At 51.3% G+C, this 21,381-nt stretch overlaps 7 protein-coding genes across 7 annotated transcripts; 4 read left to right on the forward strand and 3 right to left on the reverse strand.

The window, feature by feature from the left end:
• Positions 1-240: 240 nt before the first annotated feature.
• On the reverse strand, positions 241-5,039 carry M437DRAFT_65851 (uncharacterized protein; the record flags this gene model as incomplete). Its single annotated transcript, XM_041024645.1, has 5 exons — positions 241-257; positions 299-601; positions 671-4,406; positions 4,460-4,859; positions 4,957-5,039. The coding sequence occupies 5 exons, from the start codon at positions 5,037-5,039 to the stop codon at positions 241-243; spliced, it is 4,539 nt and encodes a 1,512-aa protein (XP_040880289.1).
• Positions 5,040-5,561: 522 nt separating this feature from the next.
• Positions 5,562-7,578, reverse strand: M437DRAFT_47659 (putative GARP complex subunit; the record flags this gene model as incomplete). Its single annotated transcript, XM_041021499.1, has 2 exons — positions 5,562-7,105; positions 7,164-7,578. 2 exons carry the CDS (start codon positions 7,576-7,578, stop codon positions 5,562-5,564), a joined length of 1,959 nt encoding a protein of 652 aa, XP_040880290.1.
• A 309-nt stretch (positions 7,579-7,887) lies between these two features.
• Positions 7,888-8,631, forward strand: M437DRAFT_75145 (translation initiation factor eIF-5A; the record flags this gene model as incomplete). Its single annotated transcript, XM_041026363.1, has 4 exons — positions 7,888-7,908; positions 8,045-8,314; positions 8,372-8,504; positions 8,561-8,631. 4 exons carry the CDS (start codon positions 7,888-7,890, stop codon positions 8,629-8,631), a joined length of 495 nt encoding a protein of 164 aa, XP_040880291.1.
• An 806-nt stretch (positions 8,632-9,437) lies between these two features.
• M437DRAFT_47762 (uncharacterized protein) lies at positions 9,438-11,198 on the forward strand (the record flags this gene model as incomplete). Its single annotated transcript, XM_041021519.1, has 4 exons — positions 9,438-9,533; positions 9,599-9,692; positions 9,745-9,854; positions 9,909-11,198. The coding sequence occupies 4 exons, from the start codon at positions 9,438-9,440 to the stop codon at positions 11,196-11,198; spliced, it is 1,590 nt and encodes a 529-aa protein (XP_040880292.1).
• Positions 11,199-13,804: 2,606 nt separating this feature from the next.
• M437DRAFT_47965 (uncharacterized protein) lies at positions 13,805-15,401 on the forward strand (the record flags this gene model as incomplete). The annotated part of the gene is made up of 2 exons (XM_041021561.1): positions 13,805-15,316; positions 15,372-15,401. The coding sequence occupies 2 exons, from the start codon at positions 13,805-13,807 to the stop codon at positions 15,399-15,401; spliced, it is 1,542 nt and encodes a 513-aa protein (XP_040880293.1).
• Positions 15,402-16,361: 960 nt separating this feature from the next.
• On the reverse strand, positions 16,362-18,030 carry M437DRAFT_47846 (FAD/NAD(P)-binding domain-containing protein; the record flags this gene model as incomplete). The annotated part of the gene is made up of 4 exons (XM_041021538.1): positions 16,362-16,511; positions 16,568-16,829; positions 16,879-17,762; positions 17,818-18,030. 4 exons carry the CDS (start codon positions 18,028-18,030, stop codon positions 16,362-16,364), a joined length of 1,509 nt encoding a protein of 502 aa, XP_040880294.1.
• Positions 18,031-19,677: 1,647 nt separating this feature from the next.
• M437DRAFT_48147 (MFS general substrate transporter) lies at positions 19,678-21,317 on the forward strand (the record flags this gene model as incomplete). Its single annotated transcript, XM_041021600.1, has 2 exons — positions 19,678-19,836; positions 19,896-21,317. The coding sequence occupies 2 exons, from the start codon at positions 19,678-19,680 to the stop codon at positions 21,315-21,317; spliced, it is 1,581 nt and encodes a 526-aa protein (XP_040880295.1).
• Between the last annotated feature and the right edge of the window lie 64 nt (positions 21,318-21,381).

Raw genomic sequence — 21,381 nt, forward strand, 5'->3', positions numbered from 1 at the left:
TGCGGAATTGGTTTCAATTGGATTATGGTATATACCCTCAGCTATGCTCTGGTCATGGCTTTATGAACTTTTCTTCGTCTTTTCCTTCCTGAGAACTCATCAGACGAGACTCATACATGCAAAAAGAAGCACGGATTTAGAACATTGTTTTCATGGTTCAGTAACGACAGTATATGTGCATTGCTTCTCTGTTCAACTATGCGCGAAACTACCAACGATAGCCAAACGACGGAAACCACCCTACTTCTTCCACCATTCTACGAACTCAGATACAGATGGTTGAAACTCTACTTCTTACCACCCTTCTTCTTGTTCGGCACAACCTTGAAACTGCCATTGTTCAAGTCATCCTTGGGTTCCTGCTTAGGGACTGCAGCATTCTTCTTTGCAACCTCGCTCCAGCCTCCAGCTTGAGATGCTGCTGCTGCAGGACTAGCAGGCTTGGTGGTATCCACCAGGCCCTTGTCAGCGAGCTTGCGTCTGCGGATGAATTCCTCGGCAAAGTGACGTGAGTCGATGGTGTGGGAGACGCTGTGCACGGCTTCGGTGACGATCTCGAGCTCGGAGGGGAAGGAGAGGAGGTTGTTGACAAATTCGTCAGCTAGAGTAATCATCACGTTAGCTTGATTTCCTTTGTCGTATACAGTATATGGGGTTGATATCAACTTACCTGTCACGCTCTTGTTGAGATCGTGCTTGAGCTCATTGACAGCCCACTTCTTGAATTCGTCAATGGCATTGACGGCAGAAGGGCCAATAGTAGCTCTGGCCGGAACGGTCTTCTTGACAGCTGCTACAGTAGGAAGCACAGTGGAGCTGACTGCTCTGTTGGTGACAGGAGTGGGAGCAGGCAGAGGAGTCTTGACCTTGCCACTAGCACCGACAGTGGTCCAAGCACCTCCGATGCCAGGCACAGGGCTGGCAGGAGCAGGCGACGATGCCACCTTGCTGGCGAGATCAGCATATCTCTTGCCACCAGCAGATTGCTGAGCAGGAGTAACACCAATAGCTGCAGCAGCCTGTGTGGCTGCGGCGGCGGCTGCGAGACGCTTCTTGCGAGCTTCCTCCTCCTTCTGAATCTGTGCCATGCTCTTGGCAGTAGTAGGAGCGGCCACTGTCTTTGCGGCCTTGGCCCAGGGCGAAGGAGCAGTACCGGTAGCGGGTGATGCAGTAGCACTGCTCGCCCAGTTGGAAGTCAAGGGGAGGCCGGGTGCAGGTGCAGTGGTCAGCTGGACCTGGGCGAGCTCCTTCTCAAAGGCAACGCGGCGAGCTTCAGCAGCAAGTGCTTCGGCCTCAGCGGCCACCTTAGCCTCGGCTTCCTGGATTTCCTTGAGAGAAGGTCCTCTGGAAGACTCAGCAGGCTCCTTGGCCCAAGGAGCAACCGAAGCGCTGGGAGTCTCAGCTGATGGAGTCTGCGAGCGAGATCTTGACTCGGCGTGAAGTGCATCGGCGACATGAGATCTGTTGCGCTGAGCAGCGGGAGCAGGTAGAGGAGATTGCGAAGGTGCGGGAGGGAAGGGTTGGGGCAGAGAAGTATCGACCTTGGCCCATGGAGACGAAGCAGGGGCAGGGGATTGCTTGACAGACGCAGCCTTCTGCACTTGTTCTGTCAAAGAAGGCTCCTGCTTTGTTTGAACAGCAGCGGCGGCGGCGGCGGCAGCGGCAGCCTCCTCGTGCTGTGCAAGCGCTTGAGCCTCTTCCTCATATTGAGCATCGTACTCCGATTGAGTCTGTTCTGCAGATTGAGCTCGGCCCTGCTCTTGTTGGTTTTGTTGCTGCTCCGATGGAGGAGCAATAGGCTTGCCAATAACACCTTCCGAACCGACGCCGAATGGATCAGCTCTGGCATGCTCTTGCAAGTTTTGGAACTGCTCGAACTGCTCGTTTCTTGCAGGCTGATCGTGCTGGAATCGGTGTGCAGCATCATGTTGTGCCTGCTGCTGCTCGAGGCGAGAGCGATCATCAAGCATGGTATTAATGCGGCGTTGCTCCTCGGATTGAGAGAATGGCTGGCCGATGCCACCAAAGTTGCCCTGTGCTGGTCGTCCGAGGTTCAGTCTGTTGACCATGCCTGACATGTCCTCTTCTCTGATGTTGCCGAGCGCGTCTACACCAGCACCGATAGCACCAAGACCGCCAAGAGGCCCAGCAGTTCTGAACGAGTTGTCGAAGAAGCCAGGAACATGAGAGCTGCCGCTTGTGCCAGTACTACCGAAGGTATTTTGGAGAGGGGCAGGGGGGAATGGAGGTGCAGGCGAACTGAGACTGCCGAAGCTTTGCTGGCTGTGCAAGCTCTGCACGCTAGACTGATGGTGCAGCTGAGGGAATAGCAGCTGACCAGTTTGTGCCTGGAAGCGCTGTGCGAATTGTTGCTGGGCGAGATGTTCCTTCTGGCGAGCCATCAGGTACTGTTCCTCTTGTTTGCGGCGTTCCAGCGCGTTTTGCTGGTCAGCAGTCAAGGTGGTTCCAAAGCTGGGGAAGCTGTTGGCGAAGGGTGGCTGCGCTCCTCCTGAAGACAGAGGGTTGGTCCAGTTAGCCGGAGGCTGTGGAACAGTAGGGTTGCCATGAGGGATGCCGATTTGAGGGACCAGGAATGGCTCGCGAGAGTTGCCGATTCTGCGGATCAACTGGGCCAAGGGCTCATATTCGGGATCCTCATACTTCTTGACAAGCAACTCAGGGGAGAAGAAACCGGCCTTGTACCAGTCGTGCATCTCCAAGCCTGACCACGGACCTTGAGTGACTCCCTGGGGATCACGGTAGATCCACCTCATACGGTCGGGCATAACCATGGTCTTCTGCTGGGCTGGAGGTGGTTGGTTGGATGCGGAGCTGCTAACAGCCTGAGCCTGCATGGAGGCAGAGGGTTGAGCAGGGCGTTGGCCGATGGGCTCCTGGTTAGATGTCTCGGTGTTGCGGTCTTGATCACCGAAGGCACCAGAAACATCGGCAGTACGTCTGAAAGGACTAGACGTGTCGCGAGGCGGGTTCGCAAAGTCTCCAGACCCAGCATCATCTTCATCTTGTCGACCATGCTCAGGACGCTGGTCCTGTACGCTGGTCGGGAAGAGAGAGCCAAGTCGACTTCCACCACGGCTTTGACCAGACTGAGCGCCGAACGCTCCCAGACCGCTCAGAGCAGAAAGGCTGGGGGAACCCAAGTCGGCCGACGAGCCGAAGGGGTTGTCACCGAAATTGCCAGCCATAGCGGCCCTGTCCCTAATAGGTGTACCAATTGACGCTTGAGTGCCACCCCAAGCGGAAGCACCCCCGAGACCAGGAAGGGCGCCGAGACCAGAGAATCCACCGAAACCTCTGTTCGGGCCAACGCTAGATGTCTGGCTACGATCGCTTGGTGGAGCTGCTGGGACGCGACCTAGGTTTCCAAGCCCATGGAAACCTCCAGCGCCAGAAGGCATGGAATCATTCATGAGGCCACCCAAGTTTGGTAGATGGGCATTGTGGAGATCAGATGCGTCGTCATCGGCATCTTCAAGGTCAGCAGGCACGTGCTCGGGACTATGGTAAGGGTTGGTGTCAGAAGGACTCATCGCATCGTTGCCAGCGGGTTGTTGCTGCTGAGCTTGCTGCTGGCCCAACAGGGTACGGAAAGGATCCGACGTCATGCCAAAAGCACCATGGCCAAAGTCATCACGCGAGTCCTGACGGCTAGGCGTGCCGAAACCACGGCTGCGGGGAGGAGAAATATCCTGACCACCACCAAGAGCAGCACTGCCAGTGGCCTGCTGCTCGTGTTGCTCATCGTGAGGAATTGATTCCAAACCTCCAGGATTAGCTTGTGACGACTTGCCATCGTCGTTGTCCTTAGCCATGAGTCCCTTGAAACGGCTCTCAGCCCTGCCGCCAGCCAGTCCAGGACGTTTATCTGCAGTCGGGGTGCCCACAGTAGCGTTAGAGTTGATGGCAAAATTGCCAAAGGCTCCCATCGGCGAGAACCCAGCGCTCTGTGGGGTAGCAGACCATGGCGATGATCCACCACCGACTGCCGTGTTCAGAGGGCCGGTGACAGTACGTTTGAGGCCAGAGAACGGAGGACGAGCCGCATCGGTGACATCAACAGAAGGCTTCTCATCCGACGAGTCACCCGTATCCTTGAAGTCGGTCCTTCTCCTAGTCAAAGAAGGAGGGGGAGAGTTGGGACGGGAGTCAACACGCGAAGTCTTGACAATAGAAGGCGAGTTGAGCGCCGAACTCGAGGGGAACGGATAGGCCTCCTGCGTCTCACGGCGTCGAGGACCTGGTCTAGCACCGCCAGGCGAGCTAACACCAAACGCTCCAGGACTGTTGACATTCTGCGACACGGAAATCTTGCGGTTGGGTGGATTGACAGCATCCTTGGTCACGGTAGTGGGTGGTTTCAGGGGCGAGTTGACGGATGAAAAGTGCTGGCCAGACGATTTAGCAGCAAATCAGTAGGGAGCACCAAGATTCGACGTACCTCCTTCTCTTCATCGTTCATATCAACCAGACCCAGTGGCCCTGTGGAGCCATCCTTTTCCCAGCAGACTTCCGGCCCAGGAACATGGTCTTTGGCTTGTTCGTCCCTCCTGCCCCATCCGCCCAAGGAGACACCATTGGTCTGGTTTGGTTCCCATCCTGCGACAAACAAAGGAGAAAGAGAGTCATCTAGCGAGCCCTCTACGTTCTGCTTGTGGTAAAGATCGAGAAGTTGGTTCTTGGAATAGCGAGTGTCCGAGTGGGCAGGGCCATTGCGATGCGGGGGTACATAGACTGCAGGTTGTGCGCCAGTAGTCGATTCCCTAGCATTGGAGTTCATCATGGAAGTAGCGACAGAGGGACGGCGGAAGGTCTGGGTTGCGCCGTTCGTTCGACGAGCCCTAAAGATCACACCTGGTCAGTCGCTTGCACATGGGTGTGTTTGCGCCTCCCAAGCTTGGTGTCCAGCAAAGCTCGGAGGAGCCACGGTCGACGTACCATTCTCCGGCAGAATCGGTGCGCGGAGTCGTAGGTGTGTTGCCGCCCGCAGCGGCGGATGCGAATGTGCTTGGAGGCGCCATGTTTTTTGAAAAGGGCAAGCTCGGAGGTGAAGCTCGTGGATTGACGGTAGCGATAGAGGTGGCGACTTGACGTCTGCGGACTTGGACAAGATGCAGGTGGCGTGCTAGAAATCGAGCGTGCGAATGCGAGAGAAGTTGCGCTGTGAATCGTTGGTTGCGTGAACGATGTCAGAGAGAAGTCGATATTCGCAATACTAAACTGTCCCAAATGGCGTAGAAATCTTGGCGCTGGTGACCGCGCGCAAACCCACGCTTCGCTCGTAATCGCCTACTCTTAATTTATGACGGCGGAACTGTTTCGGTGCTGCATCTTCTTGTGTTTCATGCCGCTATATATGTCTCAGCTTGTCTATCTATTGGCTACTTGCTGAGTCTATGAATCACGCAGCTTGTCGAGCACAACATTGGTGAATAATTGTGGCATTTGTAGTGATCGCACTCGAAGCTTTTCGCTCCACTCGTTTCTAGCTTCAGCCGTCACATGAGCTGCGAGCAGAGCATGATCAACTTTACTGCATACTTCTAACGACCTCCAAACTCTTCTGCTTTGTCTGCAAAATGTGCTTTGAGCTCCTCGGCCATCTTGCCTTCCGTTTCTGCAATGATGGTGCCAACGAGTGAGTAGTTGTTCGCAAGGAAGCGGTCTCTCTTCTTCTGTTCAGCAAAGCTCTTACTGAGCTTCGTCAAGAAAGTTTCGAAATCATTGCGCAACCTTCCCAGACTGTTCTGAACTGGCTCGTCGTCGCCAGCCTCGCTGCTTAATGCCAGGATTCCTTGAGTGAAGTTTGCAAATCGTTGAGTGATCTGGTGAGGTGCAATTGACTGTAGAGCGGATGCCGAAGATGTCAGACTGAGAGCTGAACCTGCTGGACGCCCCGATAGCGAAGATGTAGCTTTACGTAGAGATTCGCAATGTGCATCCATGACCATCTGAAATCGTGGCCACAGAAGCATGTTGGTTCCATTTACGTAGCCTTCCATGGCGGGTACTTTCCTACGCTGCAGCTCGAAAGCAAAGTGCTGGTTCAATCGAACAGTGATCAATAGACCAAGTGCGTCCACAGTAGGGTCGATTAATTGCTTGGTCAAAGCTTGACCGAGAGCAAATGTTGGTTGGAATATCTCGGTAAACTTGCGGTTGACTTCGTGATATGACTGTTTTGAGAAGAATCCAGTCAAAAAAGAGTACTCTCCCGAAGCGTTGTCCATCAGCGCGAGATTGAAAGCTCTGAATGGCACTTCCAAGTAGTGCGCAGACTTGTCTTCTTCCGCGATGTGTGATGAGAGAGCTGATTTGAAGCTGCCTTTGAGCATGTCCATGCGCCGACCTAATGAGAATGCATCGTGCGGTGCGGCTTGTGTTCGCGAGCCAGAGACTGCAGTTGTGCGTTTCGTAGCATCGTCTTGTGCCAGGACTTCGTTCTTGTCGACAACGTGAATGTTCATCTTGTCCAGCGATGCTTTGTACCGTGAAAAGTTGTGCAAGTAGAACCAACGCATGGTATTGATGTAAGCACGGCCAATTTCTTGGCCCAACTGGGGTTGGTGGCGGTCCAGAAATTGAAAGGCATCTTTGTATCTCATGAAATTGTTCTGCTGCAAAAGTTGAGCATTGACTCCAGGAGCACGCAAGGCTTTGATTTGGGACACGACATAGTCACGAGTACGCTCAACAGCCTTGTTTTTGAGGTTGTCTATTAGTGGTTTGAGCTCTGCAGCACTTTTGGACCTAGGAGCTTTCGAGTCAATGATCTTAGAGCGTTTCTCCAGATCCTCCAGGGCTTTGATCCACGCATCGTCAACAGGTCCGTCAGATATCTTGCGCACGATGGATGGAGAGATGGTCAAGGCATCAACTTCTGGAGCAAGTAGCTTCTCAACCTGCTTACGAATCTCAAGCTTGGTGTTGAGAGCAGATGAACGATTTTGCAGGGTCTCGATCTCGGCAGAGACAGCGGCCAGATCGGCCTGGAAGCTGGTGAGGTAGTTCTCTACAGACTTGAGAACTTCGTCACAGGCGACGATAGACTTGTGCAAATCCTCAAACTTGCCTTTATCCTTCTCGACTAGACGAACCTAAGCTTCAGGTGGGAGACCAGGGTGAACGAGGACGTGCCAACATACATTCTTCGACAGAGGGTTGTTCGGAAGGTTGGTCCGAAAGCGGAGGAGCATCAGCAAAGTCTTGCAGACTCAGCTCGCCAAAATCAATGTTTGCGCTCTGGTGGGCAGGTGCATCCGAGAGCAGAGAGTCAGATGGGACAGGAGCTAAGATGTCGCGCAGTACGTCAAGTGGATGTGAGACATTGTCAACGGGAGAAGCATCAAGCTGGTTTCTTAGATTGGAGTGTGCAGGCGGATATCTTGCGCCAGCAGGCAGGCTATCGGTAGATCCATTGGTAAGGAGCGATAGAGAGGAAGAGCGGTTGGCGATGCCTGGTCTGTGGGGAAGGGGGCTCGGGGCAAGGTGACTGGGTCTTCGTTGCGGCGCCGGCGACGACGACGGCGAAGGGTGCTGAGAATAACGATTCAACCACATGCCATCTGCAGTTTGACGGGCAAACGAGTGAAAAGAGGTGGCTAGCCGCCGTCGTGGGAGTGTTGGGCGAGATGAGACAAAGTCGCAGCTTCCTGATGAACACAGTACAAGTAGATCAAGGTGTTGGGTCGAGATTGTAACCGCAACCCTACGGGCAAGCAAGCGCGTCCGTGCACCGCGCCTTCCTTTCCCCACTTCACTAATTTTCGACTTCATCCTTTTCTTCGTCTCTTTCGCCATCTCTATCACCACATCCACATCTCTCACCCCATCACCACCCTTTACCACCACCAATCCAACACCGTCAAAATGGCCGACAACGACGCCCAGGTACGTGAGCTCTGCCCGAAAGCTCTGCTGTCACGCGTGAATGCTCCTGCCCGACCCCGCGCGCGACAACAAAGCCTCAAGCCCAATCCCGTCTGCCGTTTGCCCAACTCAACATGCTGACCACCCTGTCCTATAGCACGAGAACCACACCTTCGAGTCCACCGATGCCGGTGCCTCCACCACCTACCCCATGCAGTGCTCTGCCCTGAGAAAGAACGGCCACGTCGTTATCAAGGGCCGTCCCTGCAAGATCGTCGACATGTCGACCTCCAAGACCGGCAAGCACGGTCACGCCAAGGTCCACTTGGTCGCCATTGACATCTTCACTGGCAAGAAGCTCGAGGATCTGTCTCCCTCCACCCACAACATGGACGTCCCCAACGTCTCTCGTCGCGAGTACCAGCTCGTGAGTTTCTACCCCAATGCCCGCTCGTGTCAAAGCTCACACTGACTCTTCTACTAGCTCGACATCACTGACGACGGTTTCCTCTCCCTCATGCTCGACGACGGCTCCACCAAGGACGACGTCAAGGTCCCCGACAACGAGGTTGGTGAGCGCATCAACAAGCTCTTCAACGACGAGCAGAAGGACACCAGTAAGTTATGCCGCTTCTACAAAAGCCTACTGTCAGTAGCTGACCACTTTTTCCAGACGTCATCATCCTTACTGCCATGGGTGAGGAGTGCGCCATTGAGGCCAAGGAGGCTCCCAAGTCCGGTTAAACGATTTGCACATCCAACACATCGAGACAGCGCTTTCCACGCGCTGCTTCGGAGCCAGATGAGCATTGCAACAGTTTCGCTCAGTATGGTGGAGGCATGGTAGTGCCTGCCTTCCGCTGCTGCTGCAAGCCTTTTGTTCGATCTCGACGGCATCTAGCCGCATGTTTTTTCTTTACGACCCTCTTCTTTCCCACGGGCGAGTTGACGTGCGCGTCTAGACAATAAAATGTCACGAAGCGATGGTTTTCAAAAAAATCTACTCAATGCAAATCAATTCCCGAACAATCAAAATGAATGTACATGTGATGCTTAACAGCTTAATATTTGCTTTTCATGACTCTGTAGAGCTGCAAATCTAGATCTCAAATAGCGAGCTGCCTCCATCAAGGTAATGCTTCTGCCGGAGCTTCTTCGTTGATACGATTATACGACTTGTCGAATGGTGGTAAGAGTCAGGTTGTCAGACAGGGTGTTACCATGGGCTAAAGACATGTACTTACAAAATATTTCCTCCGCACGCATTTGCCTGGTAGAGGTAGACCACCAGAAAGCTGATCCTTGTTGATGAATTGAATTGTCTTGATCCTTGAAGAGAAAGAACGTGTTCGAAGAAGGGAGGTTGTGATAAACACACGGTGCGTGGTCGCATGGTAGCCATCGTAAGAAAATCCGGCGCTTGACACAAACAAGCTTTGCCTTCACAGCTCTCACTCATTCACTTCGACTGTGGTGGCGCATACACTTGGCTCTTGCCTTATGATAGGATGATTGTTGAGAATTTGCGCAGTCAGTATCCACCTTGATAAATGGAGTTCGAGTGCGAGGCGGGCTGTGGTTCGTCGACATTCCAGATTCGAGACGATGGATTCACCTACTGTTCTGAAGGACATCGTCAACTATCAGTAAGCTTCCGAATTTTTTTCCTTCTCTGCAAAGACGATCTAGATGTGTCTGACTGTCTGTATAGCGAGGTACACAAGTAGTCGAGGACACGGAAGGTGTGCCATCATTCGGCAAAAAAGCACGCAGGGCAAGAGAGGTCGAAGAGAACGTCGATACTGGTGAGTGCTTTCGTGCCAACTTTTTCTCATCATGTTTACTAAAAATTTATAGCCCTGACTGGCAAAAAGGCCTTCGAACACTATTTACTATGTTTTCAGCTAGTCTTGTGGAAACAGGTGCATTGGCTGATCCATACCAAGCGCCTCCCAAACGAGCTCGAAGTAAGCCACGACTTGCATTTCTTGAGAGTACCGCCTATGCTGATTTTGATATAGACAGTGATACGCGACATTTGGGCCCTACGCCTGCAAAGCCTTCAATCACGCGTCAGCTACGAGTCAGAGAGTGAGGCCGAACACAGTTCTCAATTTTACAGTTCTCAGTCCGAAGCGGAAAGGACTGATGATACAGCACACACACGTCGGGCAAGAAAGAGCAAAAACGACGCTATTCCCAAGCTTGTCGATGCCTTGAGTATGTGTTATATCGGCTGCTTGCTGCTCAGACTGCCAGTCACTGTTGGCGACTTGTACTCATGGGCAGCTCGTGGTGATCTTATCTACTACAGAGCTGTCAAAGCCTTGTCTGAGTCGATGAAATTGCGTCTGCCATTCAACTATAACAAGATTCTGGATCCGCAAGACGTCTTGAGTTCAGGTGCAGTGCAACAGGCGGTTCTGGACAACATCACAGCTTTCGATCGTGCTTTCGGCATGGCTACACCACCGATCAATCACATCCTTGTCCTTTATCGATGGATCAGGAGTCTTGCTCTTCCTCTGGAGGCGTATTCGGCGACCTTACGTCTGGCCAAACTTCTCGAGATCACATTTGTCTACGACGTTCAGGCGGCACGGGCCTCAAGATATCGCGTCCTCCAATACGCCGAACCCCGACTGATGGGCGCACTTATCATCGCGACAAAGTTGTTGTTCCCTCTAGACGATTTCAAACGCTACCCAAAGAACCCAACCGAGCTTTCAGCATTAACTATGGACTGGTCAAACTGGAGCAAAGCACGAGCGGAGTACAATGATATGATCAAATCAGGAACACCGTTAGGCTATCAAGAAGCCATGCAAATTCAGGAAAAAGACATACTGGACATGTCTGATGATAAACTTGACGAATATATGGATTGGTACGGCTCGGTCTTTGCAGAAGAGACTGTACGTGAAAAGGGGAGAATAGGCAAAGAAGCCGAGTTTCGCAGAGCCTTGCTTCGCCTCTTTCCTGCCGATCGTCCTATTAGAAGTACATCCGATGCTATGGACTTAGATGGGGAGCAGGGGTCAGTCCCCGAAGACGAGCGACTGAGGATGGTTCAGAGCAGTCTGAGGCCCACTCGTGTCAAACCAAGCGCCAGATCAACCGAGCCTGAAGTAAGCCGTCCTGGCAATCGCTACATGCGATTCCGCAATGTCGGAGAACTCGATGGCTACGCGAGGGAGTTCTACGAAGAAGCTGCGAATCTGGTCGCACTGCCTCTGAGTTCATTGGTGAAGTGTGTCTTCATCTTAGAGAGGAGACTGGAGAAATGGGAGAGCAGTGAGAGGAAGAAATAGATCAAATCTATCACAAGCGCTTCTCAGATTATTTGTGCCATACTCGTGAATATATTGCAGGGCTTGCTCGGCTCGATCGTTGGAGTTGGGAGTGCTGATGCTTCGTTTTCGTTCGCAAGATGATACTCCACAGACGCCGCGCTCACACCATCAAGGAGGTATGAGGGTAAAGAGCTCACAAAAAAATTGCAAACATCGAAACAATTACCGGCTTCACTGTTCTTCGCGCTCAAATGAATGTCGAAGTGATGAGGAAGTGGAGAGGTCGCGCCTTCCTCGCTTGGCATCTGTGCTGACGGAAGAAGCCGCGCCCGCCCGCCCACCGAGCACACTTTGCGATTCTCAAATTCCTGAGTCCGCTTCTTGTCGCGAAAGTAGGTATTGTATTCAGCACACGAAGACCGTCACCAGTAAGTGCTATACAGAGTGTTTCTGTCGCATGCTGAATATCGCTAACATGAATTTGTGTTACAGTGCAGATGTAAGCCTCCCGAAACCCAGGCGCCGCGCCCGCGCACCGCAACGCATACAGGACTCCCACTGATGATAACCGCCACGCAGCTTCGTCAAGACCCTTACGGGCAAGACCATCACCCTTGAGGTCGAGTCCTCCGACACCATCGACAACGTCAAGTCCAAGATCCAGGACAAGGAGGGCATTCCCCCGGACCAGCAGCGCCTGATCTTCGCCGGAAAGCAGCTCGAGGATGGCCGCACCCTTTCCGACTACAACATCCAGAAGGAGTCGACTCTTCACCTTGTCCTCCGTCTCCGTGGTGGTATCATTGAGCCTTCGCTCAAGGCCCTCGCCTCCAAGTACAACTGCGAGAAGATGATCTGCCGCAAGTGCTACGTAAGTCGCCACGCTCCCTATCTTTGCTCCGGATCCACGCGACACACCTGGCAAGAGAAGGACACAACAAGAAGAAGCACAACGCACCGGTTGAAGAACAACTTGAAGATGATGAAGAATAATTCTGACATGAGGCTCCTCTTTACAGGCTCGTCTTCCCCCTCGTGCCACCAACTGCCGCAAGAAGAAGTGCGGTCACACCAACCAGCTCCGCCCCAAGAAGAAGCTGAAGTAAACTACTCGCCCCATCACTGCTGTCTTGGCTGTTGTGCTTCGCTACCTCAAGGGACTAGGCGTTTGGGGAGGAGGGATCTATCACGGCGTCTCAACCAGATGCCAGAATCGCGAGTAGTGGTAGCTCAGAAATGTCATCACTCTCCCGCGTTGATGTCCGAATGCAAGAAAGAAAAAAGTCATGCCCCCCATTCTTCGAGTTCGACTACTGTCCAAGTGACTTTTGCATCTGATGTCGGTTCTTCGAATCACTTTCCAAGTCTGGATTTGCCAGAACGACTACAACACGACTCTATCGTTTGACCAGACCAAGACACAAAACTCATCTTGAACTGATTTCAATGAAGGACTGATACGCAGTACTATTCACTTAACCCCAAAGCATGAACTACTCACGCGACTGCTTCGCCTAGCCAGCTGAAAGTTGTGTCTAAACCAGAATCAGGAGAGAGACAGGTCTTGATTATGATTGATTGATTATTGCTTTGCTGAATGTATGTCCTGATCTCGGTTTTCAGCTCGCCTGTGCTTTCCTAGCAACAATCGTTGGTTCATGTCAACAAGCACAAAGAGACAAATCGAATCTTGAGACATCTTTATCCATGTCTTTCATCTTGCAATCTGATCTCATCCCATCAAATTGACGACAATTCAGTCAAAAGTCTGTATGCAGGAAATATTTGAAGACATGAATTCTCGACTGCCATATGTAGAATGCTGGATTTGCATAATTTGTGTCAAGACAAGCGATTCGTGTATATTGGCGTGCGTGATGATGATCGAAACAGGTTATCGATCGATCAACGTCTTGCTGTCGTGGTGACTGGAATGCTCAATTTAGATATGCAGTTTGCTTCGCACAAGAATGCATAGCGATGAGAGACTGCGCCACTGATGACCATATGCTGACCAGATGTGCTGTAAAGAGACCAGAAACCATGGCACGATAAGTGGTTTTGTCGTCATTATTGGATGGACCGGTGCAGAAGTGGCTGGGTTATTAGGGTTTATGAATCTAGGTACATTGTGGTTAAATGTTTAACCATGCACAACGGTTAGTGCAGGCTTCATCTACAGACTATCCATGTACCATTCTGCACTGTGAGAAGCAGGTTATGGAATCCAGTTTTGCTTTGAATCAAGGCGAATTAATTTGCATGTATTTATCAAGAGAATAAAGCAAAGATCGGGGCAGAAAAGAAAGACATAAAGTACGTAGCTGCCGAGTATTGGTGGATCTTTGGGAAGCTTTGGCAATCGCGTTCGCGTCTCTGCGCGTTCCCATTCCCACCCAGCAAGGCCTTCCTCCTCCTCTGCACTTCTGACCACGACCACTCTCTTTTCAATTAACTGACCATCGCCCTCTCTTGATACCGAGTATTATTAATCTGCCATCAGATCGTTCATTCGACCCACCGCCCGCCGGCTTGTACTCGATATACGACTCTTCTGACACGCGTGAGCAGAGACCGGGCATCTCACGCGTGTGCAGAGCAGAACAGAGAGCTTAGTTTCCACCATGGACTCGATCTCTCATGAAAAGAAGGTGCTTCCTTCGACCGAGAAGCCTGAACCCGTCAGAAGGCCCTCGTTGCTCCCGGCATTCGAGCCATTGTCATCGTCGCCCGGTGGTCTCCCCCGGGCATTGAAACGCAAATTCCAAGAAGACGAAGACGACACGCGCAAGTTCTATCCCACTCCTGTCCCGACCTCTGCTACCGGTATCCTCTCGTCATCGCCAAATAGACGCGTTCCCGGCCTGCAACGTACCGCGTCCTATTCCTCGCTTTCCGAGAGGGCTCCTCTAGGCGCGGTACCGAGTGTCAAGCTACCCTCCAATGGCGATCCTCTGCTCATGGGACGTTCGAGTAACTCTTCCGACTATCAGCTGTCAGCCAATCGTCTGATTTCACGCGTCCATGTCAAAGCCACGTACAATGCACCAGAAGGTCCGCGTCTCTCTGGCGAGATGGTCGTCCAGTGTCTGGGATGGAATGGAGCAAAGGTCCACTACCAGGGATCTGTCGTCGAGTTGGCTAAGGGAGAGAGCTTTGTTTCGCAAAAGCCTGGCTCACAGGTTATGATTGATGTTCAAGAGACTCGTGTTTTGCTTGTATGGCCCCAGGAAGAGAAGCAGTGTCCTTGGGACCTCGAGTCATCCGTCAGCAGAGAAAACAGTGCCGTGCCTGAGAGGATCGCGTCAAGTCCTCCTCCTGTTCTGCCCAGACTCCGCTCGCCAGAGTCTCCCTCGCCCAACCAACACGATAGCGTTAACGACACTTTCTCCGAGACTTTCATCGCAGACCCCTTCGACCTTCCCAGCAGCCCAGCCCCTGTCCACGTTTACGAGGACAATGAGCCAGCTGAGGATGATGATCTGCCTGCCTCGTCGACTCCCGTGCCCGCTACCAGACTCTCGCCTGAACCTGTCGACCGCTCAACACCAACTCCTACCAAGGCTAGCGTGCAGCAGTCCATGTCAACCAACACCTCGGACGCACCTGAGGAAGTGCTTGAGAATGATGAGGAGAACGATCCTATTGTCCACTCGTTTGGCCCATATGGCGACAACCTTCTTACACGCTTCGAGTCCTTCAAGTCGACCTGTAAAGAGGAAGAACGTCCACGAGTCCCTCTAAAGATCAGCCTCAAGTCTGTCAACCAACTACGCGCTGACACCCAACCCACCCAGCCCACTCGCAACCTTTCGCCCGTCAAGAATCACATCATCAACCAGTTGGCCTTCACACGCATCCATTCCTTGCCTATCTCGGCCATTTACAACAACCTCCCAGCAGAAATGAAGGGCGGCCGCAGCTTTGGCGAGAAAGCTCTGTCCTCAGAAGAACTTAAGGATCTCATGGACAGAATCCCTTGTGTCGGCGAGATCGCTCGCTCGGGTAAGGACGCTGCAGGCAAAGCTTTGGAGGACGAATTCTACTACGTCCCCGAGATGGACACTGACGAGCACCGACGCGCTGCCGTGATGATCGCCAAACCTCCTCTTAGATCCACCCGTAAACAACACAAGGTACGTGTTACTGGTACATGCTATTGACTGCACACGTGCTGACTGTTGTTCCTAGCAATACTATTGGAAGAAGCCTCGTGTCTGAGCTTGTGTTTGTAATTAGTCTTTCTCTTGCCTCGAGTCTTGCTGCAACGCAATGCTCCCTTGCTGCAGCTCTGTCTTTTGCTTTTCACCGATACCAAACTCGCACTATGTAGAGCATTGCTTTGCTTGTGCTAGGCAACGCATGCACGTTGCCATGTCTTTGCTCTATTTCCTTTTTCTTCTACTGATGGTGTCTCCGATGGAACTGAAGGGATGGAAATGAGGGGCACTTTCTACCGATTGAAAAGAAGGAGGATTATGGGTGTTTCTGTTGTGTTTTTTTCCTAATCTTTGGTTCTTGCTTTTCTGGCGAAATAACATGTAGTGTAGAACTAGCGACTCCTGCGACTTGTTTCCCAGGAAATATCAAATCTGTCTATTCTCATTGCTGTTCACTTGTCATAACGTGTGATCAAGGATAGTAAGTAGAGTATGCTGTTTTTGTAGTAGAGCTTGTCAAGCAGACCTCAGACCTGGATATTGAGGCTCGCTGAGGGTGGGACCCTGATCTTCTGTTTCAATCATCATATAGACGACCACCATCTGGCTAGATGTTGCTATCAAGTGGATAGTTCACATCTTGAATGTTTAGTCTACTTGAGTATTGATATTTATGGCCTTAGCGAGCTGTGGCTTCCAACATTGTTGCGAGAAAGAAAATTGATCGTCTCAATCACGAAGATAGCACGAAGTCACACTGATAACATTACGCATCTTTGTACATGAGGATGTTTTCCTCGTAGAACACCATACTCTCCGCGAGCATGCGACGATTATATCCAATATTGACCATGACCAAAGAACATCGATTTACCATTAGGATACTGGAATACTTGCCATCAGACACTTCCTATATCGATGCCAACACATGAGCAGGGTTACCCCATTTGACTTGGCTATGTATCAGAGCCTGATGGATGAGATGTCATCCATTGTATCATTTTTTTGCTACATTCTGAATCTAGTAGGTGTGTGTCTTGTGATCCGCCGGCTTTCCAAGACCATTTCTAATCTTCTCCTCCCTGTCGACGACCTTCAAAGGTAGGCCAATGCCCACGCCAGTAAACACAAAGATGGCCCACTTCCATCTGAATGGGTTAATGGTGACACACTGGCCACGAGGTTAGTTTTTCTTCTACATTCAAAGAGTGTATGTAAGAAACCTACGAAGAAGAACCACCAAATCAGCTCGCTATAAGTAAAGAAGTCGAATGCGCCGGTAGGAGCACGGGCTTTGAGCCATCTGGTCATGTCGACCCAGAACTGCATCCAGTAGGTCGAAGGTCGAGTAAGTGGATCGAGGAGGAACATGAGCAGAATGCGGGTGTAGATGCCGATATGGAAGTTGCCAACGGTACCAATTGCACCGACATAGGTGCAGTTGTTGGCACAGATGGACTTGTGTTGCGGAGGGAAGGTCTGAAGGTACCTGTATCATCAAAGTCAGCCGATGTGTAATCAAGGTGAAGCTGAATCACGAAACGTACCAGTTAGGTGCAGAGTAAGGCTCAGCGAAACATTCTTGAGGCAAGAAGCTCAAGCTAGGACGCTTGTATCCTGTTGCCATGATGATGACTTCGCCTTGTTCAAGCGTCTCGTGGCCAGGGCCATTCTTGGGCACACCCTGTTGGCGGCGATTAAATCTGATACCGTTCTCTTCCACTTCTAGGATGTCACCTCGAAGCCATTCGGCATTGCCGGATCGAATCTGCTCCAAAACGTCATTGTTGACCATAGGTGTCTCCTCGAAGAGACCGGCCGAGCCAGGTGGAGGCGCGATGTCTGCCAAGTCACGATAGAAGAACTTTCTGAGAAGCCTCTCAGGGATCCATGAGAACATGGTCTCCTGGCCAAGGATGTTGAAGGCGAGTAGCATGTCGATAATTGGGTTGCGAGGGATGATCCACTTCTCAGATCTCGAGAGAATCTTTGCCTTCTTAGCCTTTTCTTTGGTGGTGAACTCCATAGCCTCAATGGCACTGGCACCTCCACCAATAATCAAGACGGTTTTACCCTTGACATCTTTACCGTCAAGTTCGCTGGAGTGGTATATCTGCCCTTTGAACTTTTCTTGCCCAGGTACATGAGGCGACTTGGGGTCACCACAGCTGCCAACCGCGGCGATGATGCCGTCGAACTTTTCGTCTGAATTGCCATTGACGATCCATCGACCTTTGTCGTCTTCCTTGACTGATTCGACTTTGTAATTGAATGAAGTCTTGTCTTGAAGATTGTATGTCTTCCAGACCTTTTCGATTTGATCAACAATATCTTTGCGGTTGGGATAGCCTTTGTTCCAGAAGACAGAAGGGAAGAAGCGGTACATAACCGAGTGGATTTGGAGTCCGGAGGTATTGTTTACCTTGTGCAAGTCAGCATGCTGTCGTCGAAAACAATAACAAAGCTTAAGCAAGTACCTTGGCCCAAATGCCACCCAAGTGCTCTCGAGGGCCTGCCTCGAATATGTGAACATCGAAGCCATGGCCGACACAGTGTGCTGCAGCAGAGACACCTGTAAGCCCAGCTCCAACAATAGCGACGCGAGGTCTGTGTAGTTTCTTCCCGGGAGGAGGTGGATCTGGTGAGATGATCTTGGCTAGGAGCATTTGATACATCTGGAACCAGAACATAACGAACTTGTTGATGGCACCTGCTGCCGTATCGAATGGGCCGGCCATGATTGATGGTACTGCTTGACTAAAGCAGCAAGAACGAGTCTTCTCAGGTAATTGAAGTGGAAGAGAAGAGCGATGGACGATTTGTTGAGGAAACACGAATGTCGACAATCACATGCAAATGATGTCACTTGATACACACGTGGAGCGTCCCTTGGTCCCTCGGTCCACTCTTTCTTTTCTCTCCGACCCTTCCGGTTTTCCCTGTTTGAAGAACGATTCGAAAATGGGAAGCTATCCCACGACTTTGAGATTGATGGTTCCACATGTTGACTGCGCATGTGTGGTCGTTTCGATCCAAAGCTACAGCTGTGGAAGGCACGAATCGCTTCTCCAGGCACATGTCTTCGAGACTCAAGCTTGGCAGCAGCTACCCATACAGTCAAGCTCTGAACAAGTCAAAGGTCAGCACCTTTTCCAGAAGCTGAAGAAGTGTTTGCACTTGACCTTCGCGCTGCAATACAATCTCGATCCATCCCAGCTGCTCCTTGCTTGACATAGTCAAGCTTCCAAGCTAATCTTCACACCAAATTCAGGCCAAGTCTGTGACACTGATTGTGACTCTAAGAAGCAGCATATATGCAGCAAATGGGCAGTGCATAGTACTTGTATCCTCCCTGCTCTAATATGCCTTGAATAGCAACCTCGTGGACGCTGTCGCTAAATGTTGCTGTCGAAGATTCGGAACTCAACCCCGCGCATGACAGCTCGCCTTTCTTTTGCACCTCCCAAGAGCCAGCACTCGTCTTCGATCACTGAGGATTGGCTGGTTGTTTTTGGACAATGGTCCTCAAGCCTTGAAGGATTGCATACGCCAGTACCAAACATGCATGGCAGTCCACGTCGACATTTTACAATATACTTCTCAGCCCCGAACGGCCCAATCTTATCCCAATCTTGTAGCTTCTTCCTTGCGCCGATTCAGCTGCTTCCTGCAAGGCTGCCACGCTTGACTACGGACAACGGTCCAGCCTCCAGGTTGATACGATCGTTTGAGATCCTCCTGCACAGTATATGCTTTTTTGTCAGCGCCAGTGAGAGTCAACAACAACTCACCTGCAAACACGTTGCAACCATGATCGGCCGGTCAGTCTGGCGAGAGGTATACTTCTCGCCAGAGGTATTTCTGTGACTTTACGGCAGACAGATTATGGTCGCGACTTGCATGAGCTGTTCATCTCGCGTCTGTAACATCACAGTAGACTTTCCGATACTTTCTGCTGCCAGTAAACCCAGGGAACTGAGCGCCTCGCCAGTCGCTACATCTTGATAGACATATGAAGCCATTGGTGACGCCGGAAGGAATAACCTTCGCGCGATCTTTGATTCGAGCACTGATCGCAACAATAAGTGAAACCTACTGTTTTTAGAATTACACCTTAAGGTGTGGTTGTAAAGGTGTGTGGACACCAGTACCACGGATCTCCTCCATACAGGCTCGTACCATGATACTCGGAGTGTCCATCCGCAGTTCATCTATATAAATTGGCTCTCGGCCATCTCTCTCAAGTGGACTATCTCATACACTCAGAACGGGTAGCTATCATTCGCATCATGATGTTCGAAAAACTCGAGCCTAGTGTCACAGCAAGACCTGCATCGATGACCTCTGGCTCTAACAATCTACAAGATGCTGAACAAGGACGCGATAAAACTCAGGCCTGGCACCCAAGTAAGCAGGTCAAGCTCATCGTAGCTGTCCAGGCTTTTGTTTGCTTTGCGGTAGCTTTGGACTCTACGATACTGACTACGACATTGCCGGTAAGTCGAGATTTCAGAAGAAACATAACTGAACATATGAGGCTGAGGCGAGTTGAAAGGCACTGTCGGAAGCGTTGCACACAAACACCACTCAGACCTTCTGGATTGCAACATCCTACCTCTTGACCTCGGCAATCTTCCAACCACCTATTGCAGCTCTGGCTGATGTCTTTGGTCGTCAAGCAATGTTCCTCCTCGCAATCTCACTCTTCACTATTGGCTCCATTATATGCTGTGCCTCGCATGGTATAGTCAGTATGCTCGTTGGGAGATCTATTCAGGGCATCGGTGGCGGCGGTATCCTATCAGTAAATCTGATCATACTCAGCGACATCATCCCTCTCCGACAAAGAGCTCAGTACCAAGGCTATTTGCAGCTCTGTTTCGCTTTCGGCTCCAACATTGCACCTGTCATTGGTGGACTGATTGTCCAGAAAACTACCTGGCGATGGTTGTTCTATATCAATCTTCCCTTCTGTGCAATCTCCTTGGTGACAGTACCATTCACCATACGATACACCAGACCGAAGATAACCACCAAGGAACAAATTCTCTCGATCGACTGGGTCGGAATTATGCTGAGCATTGCAAGCACAACTCTGTTCCTAGTGGGGATCAGCTGGGGCGGCACAGAATATCCCTGGTCCTCTGCTACCACACTATGTCCTCTACTCATCGGACTTGCAGGCGTTGTTCTCACCGTCATCTACGAAACAAAGTACGCCTCAATTCCGTTCCTTCGGATGTCCATATTCGAGAATCGCTCCGCCATTGCAGCGTATGCTTGCACTGTGCTCATGGCATTCAGCGTCTACGCCACTGCATACTACCTGGTTCTCTGGCTCCTCGCCATCAAAGAAATGTCGGCAGTCATGGCAGGAGTATGCGAATTGCCTCTTGGATTGACTATCGTACCCATCAGTGGCCTCACGGGCGTCGCAGTTACACGATTAGGCAATTATCAATGGGCTATCTGGCTTGGTTGGGTGCTCTCTTCACTAGGCATGGGTGTCATGGTCCAGCTCCATCCAGATACCACGACCGTGGCCTATGTCTTTATGTTCATCTGCACGGGCACAGGACTAGGACTATTGTTCAACTCTCTCAGCGCCGCGGTCCAAGCTATTTCTCCCACCAAGGACGTCGCATATGCATCCTCCATGTTTGCCTTTATGAGGAGTTTGGGCTTATGTCTCGGTGTCTCCATTGGCGGCACAATATTCCAAAACTTCTTGGAAAGACGCTTGCAGCACTATGGCCTGTCGCCAGAACTTGCAAAACAGGCCCAGGTGTATATCATAGCTCTTCGTTCTCAACCGGCGTCGCCAGAAAAGTCTTTGGCCAAGGAGATTATCAATTGGGCGTTCCAGATGCTGCTTGCAACTTTGACAGGTATCAGTGGACTTGGGCTGGTTATTAGTGCCTTGATTGGTAGATATTCTCTGGATAAAGAGTTGGATTCTGAACATGTCATTGCGTAGATGCCAGAGGAATGGTTTGGTCTGTGGAAAAAGTATCTGGAGTTTGTAATGGTGTTGGCAATTC

The sequence above is a fragment of the Aureobasidium melanogenum genome, assembly GCF_000721775.1.
Source record: "Aureobasidium melanogenum CBS 110374 unplaced genomic scaffold scaffold_9, whole genome shotgun sequence".
Classification (NCBI taxonomy): Eukaryota; Fungi; Ascomycota; class Dothideomycetes; order Dothideales; family Saccotheciaceae; genus Aureobasidium; species Aureobasidium melanogenum.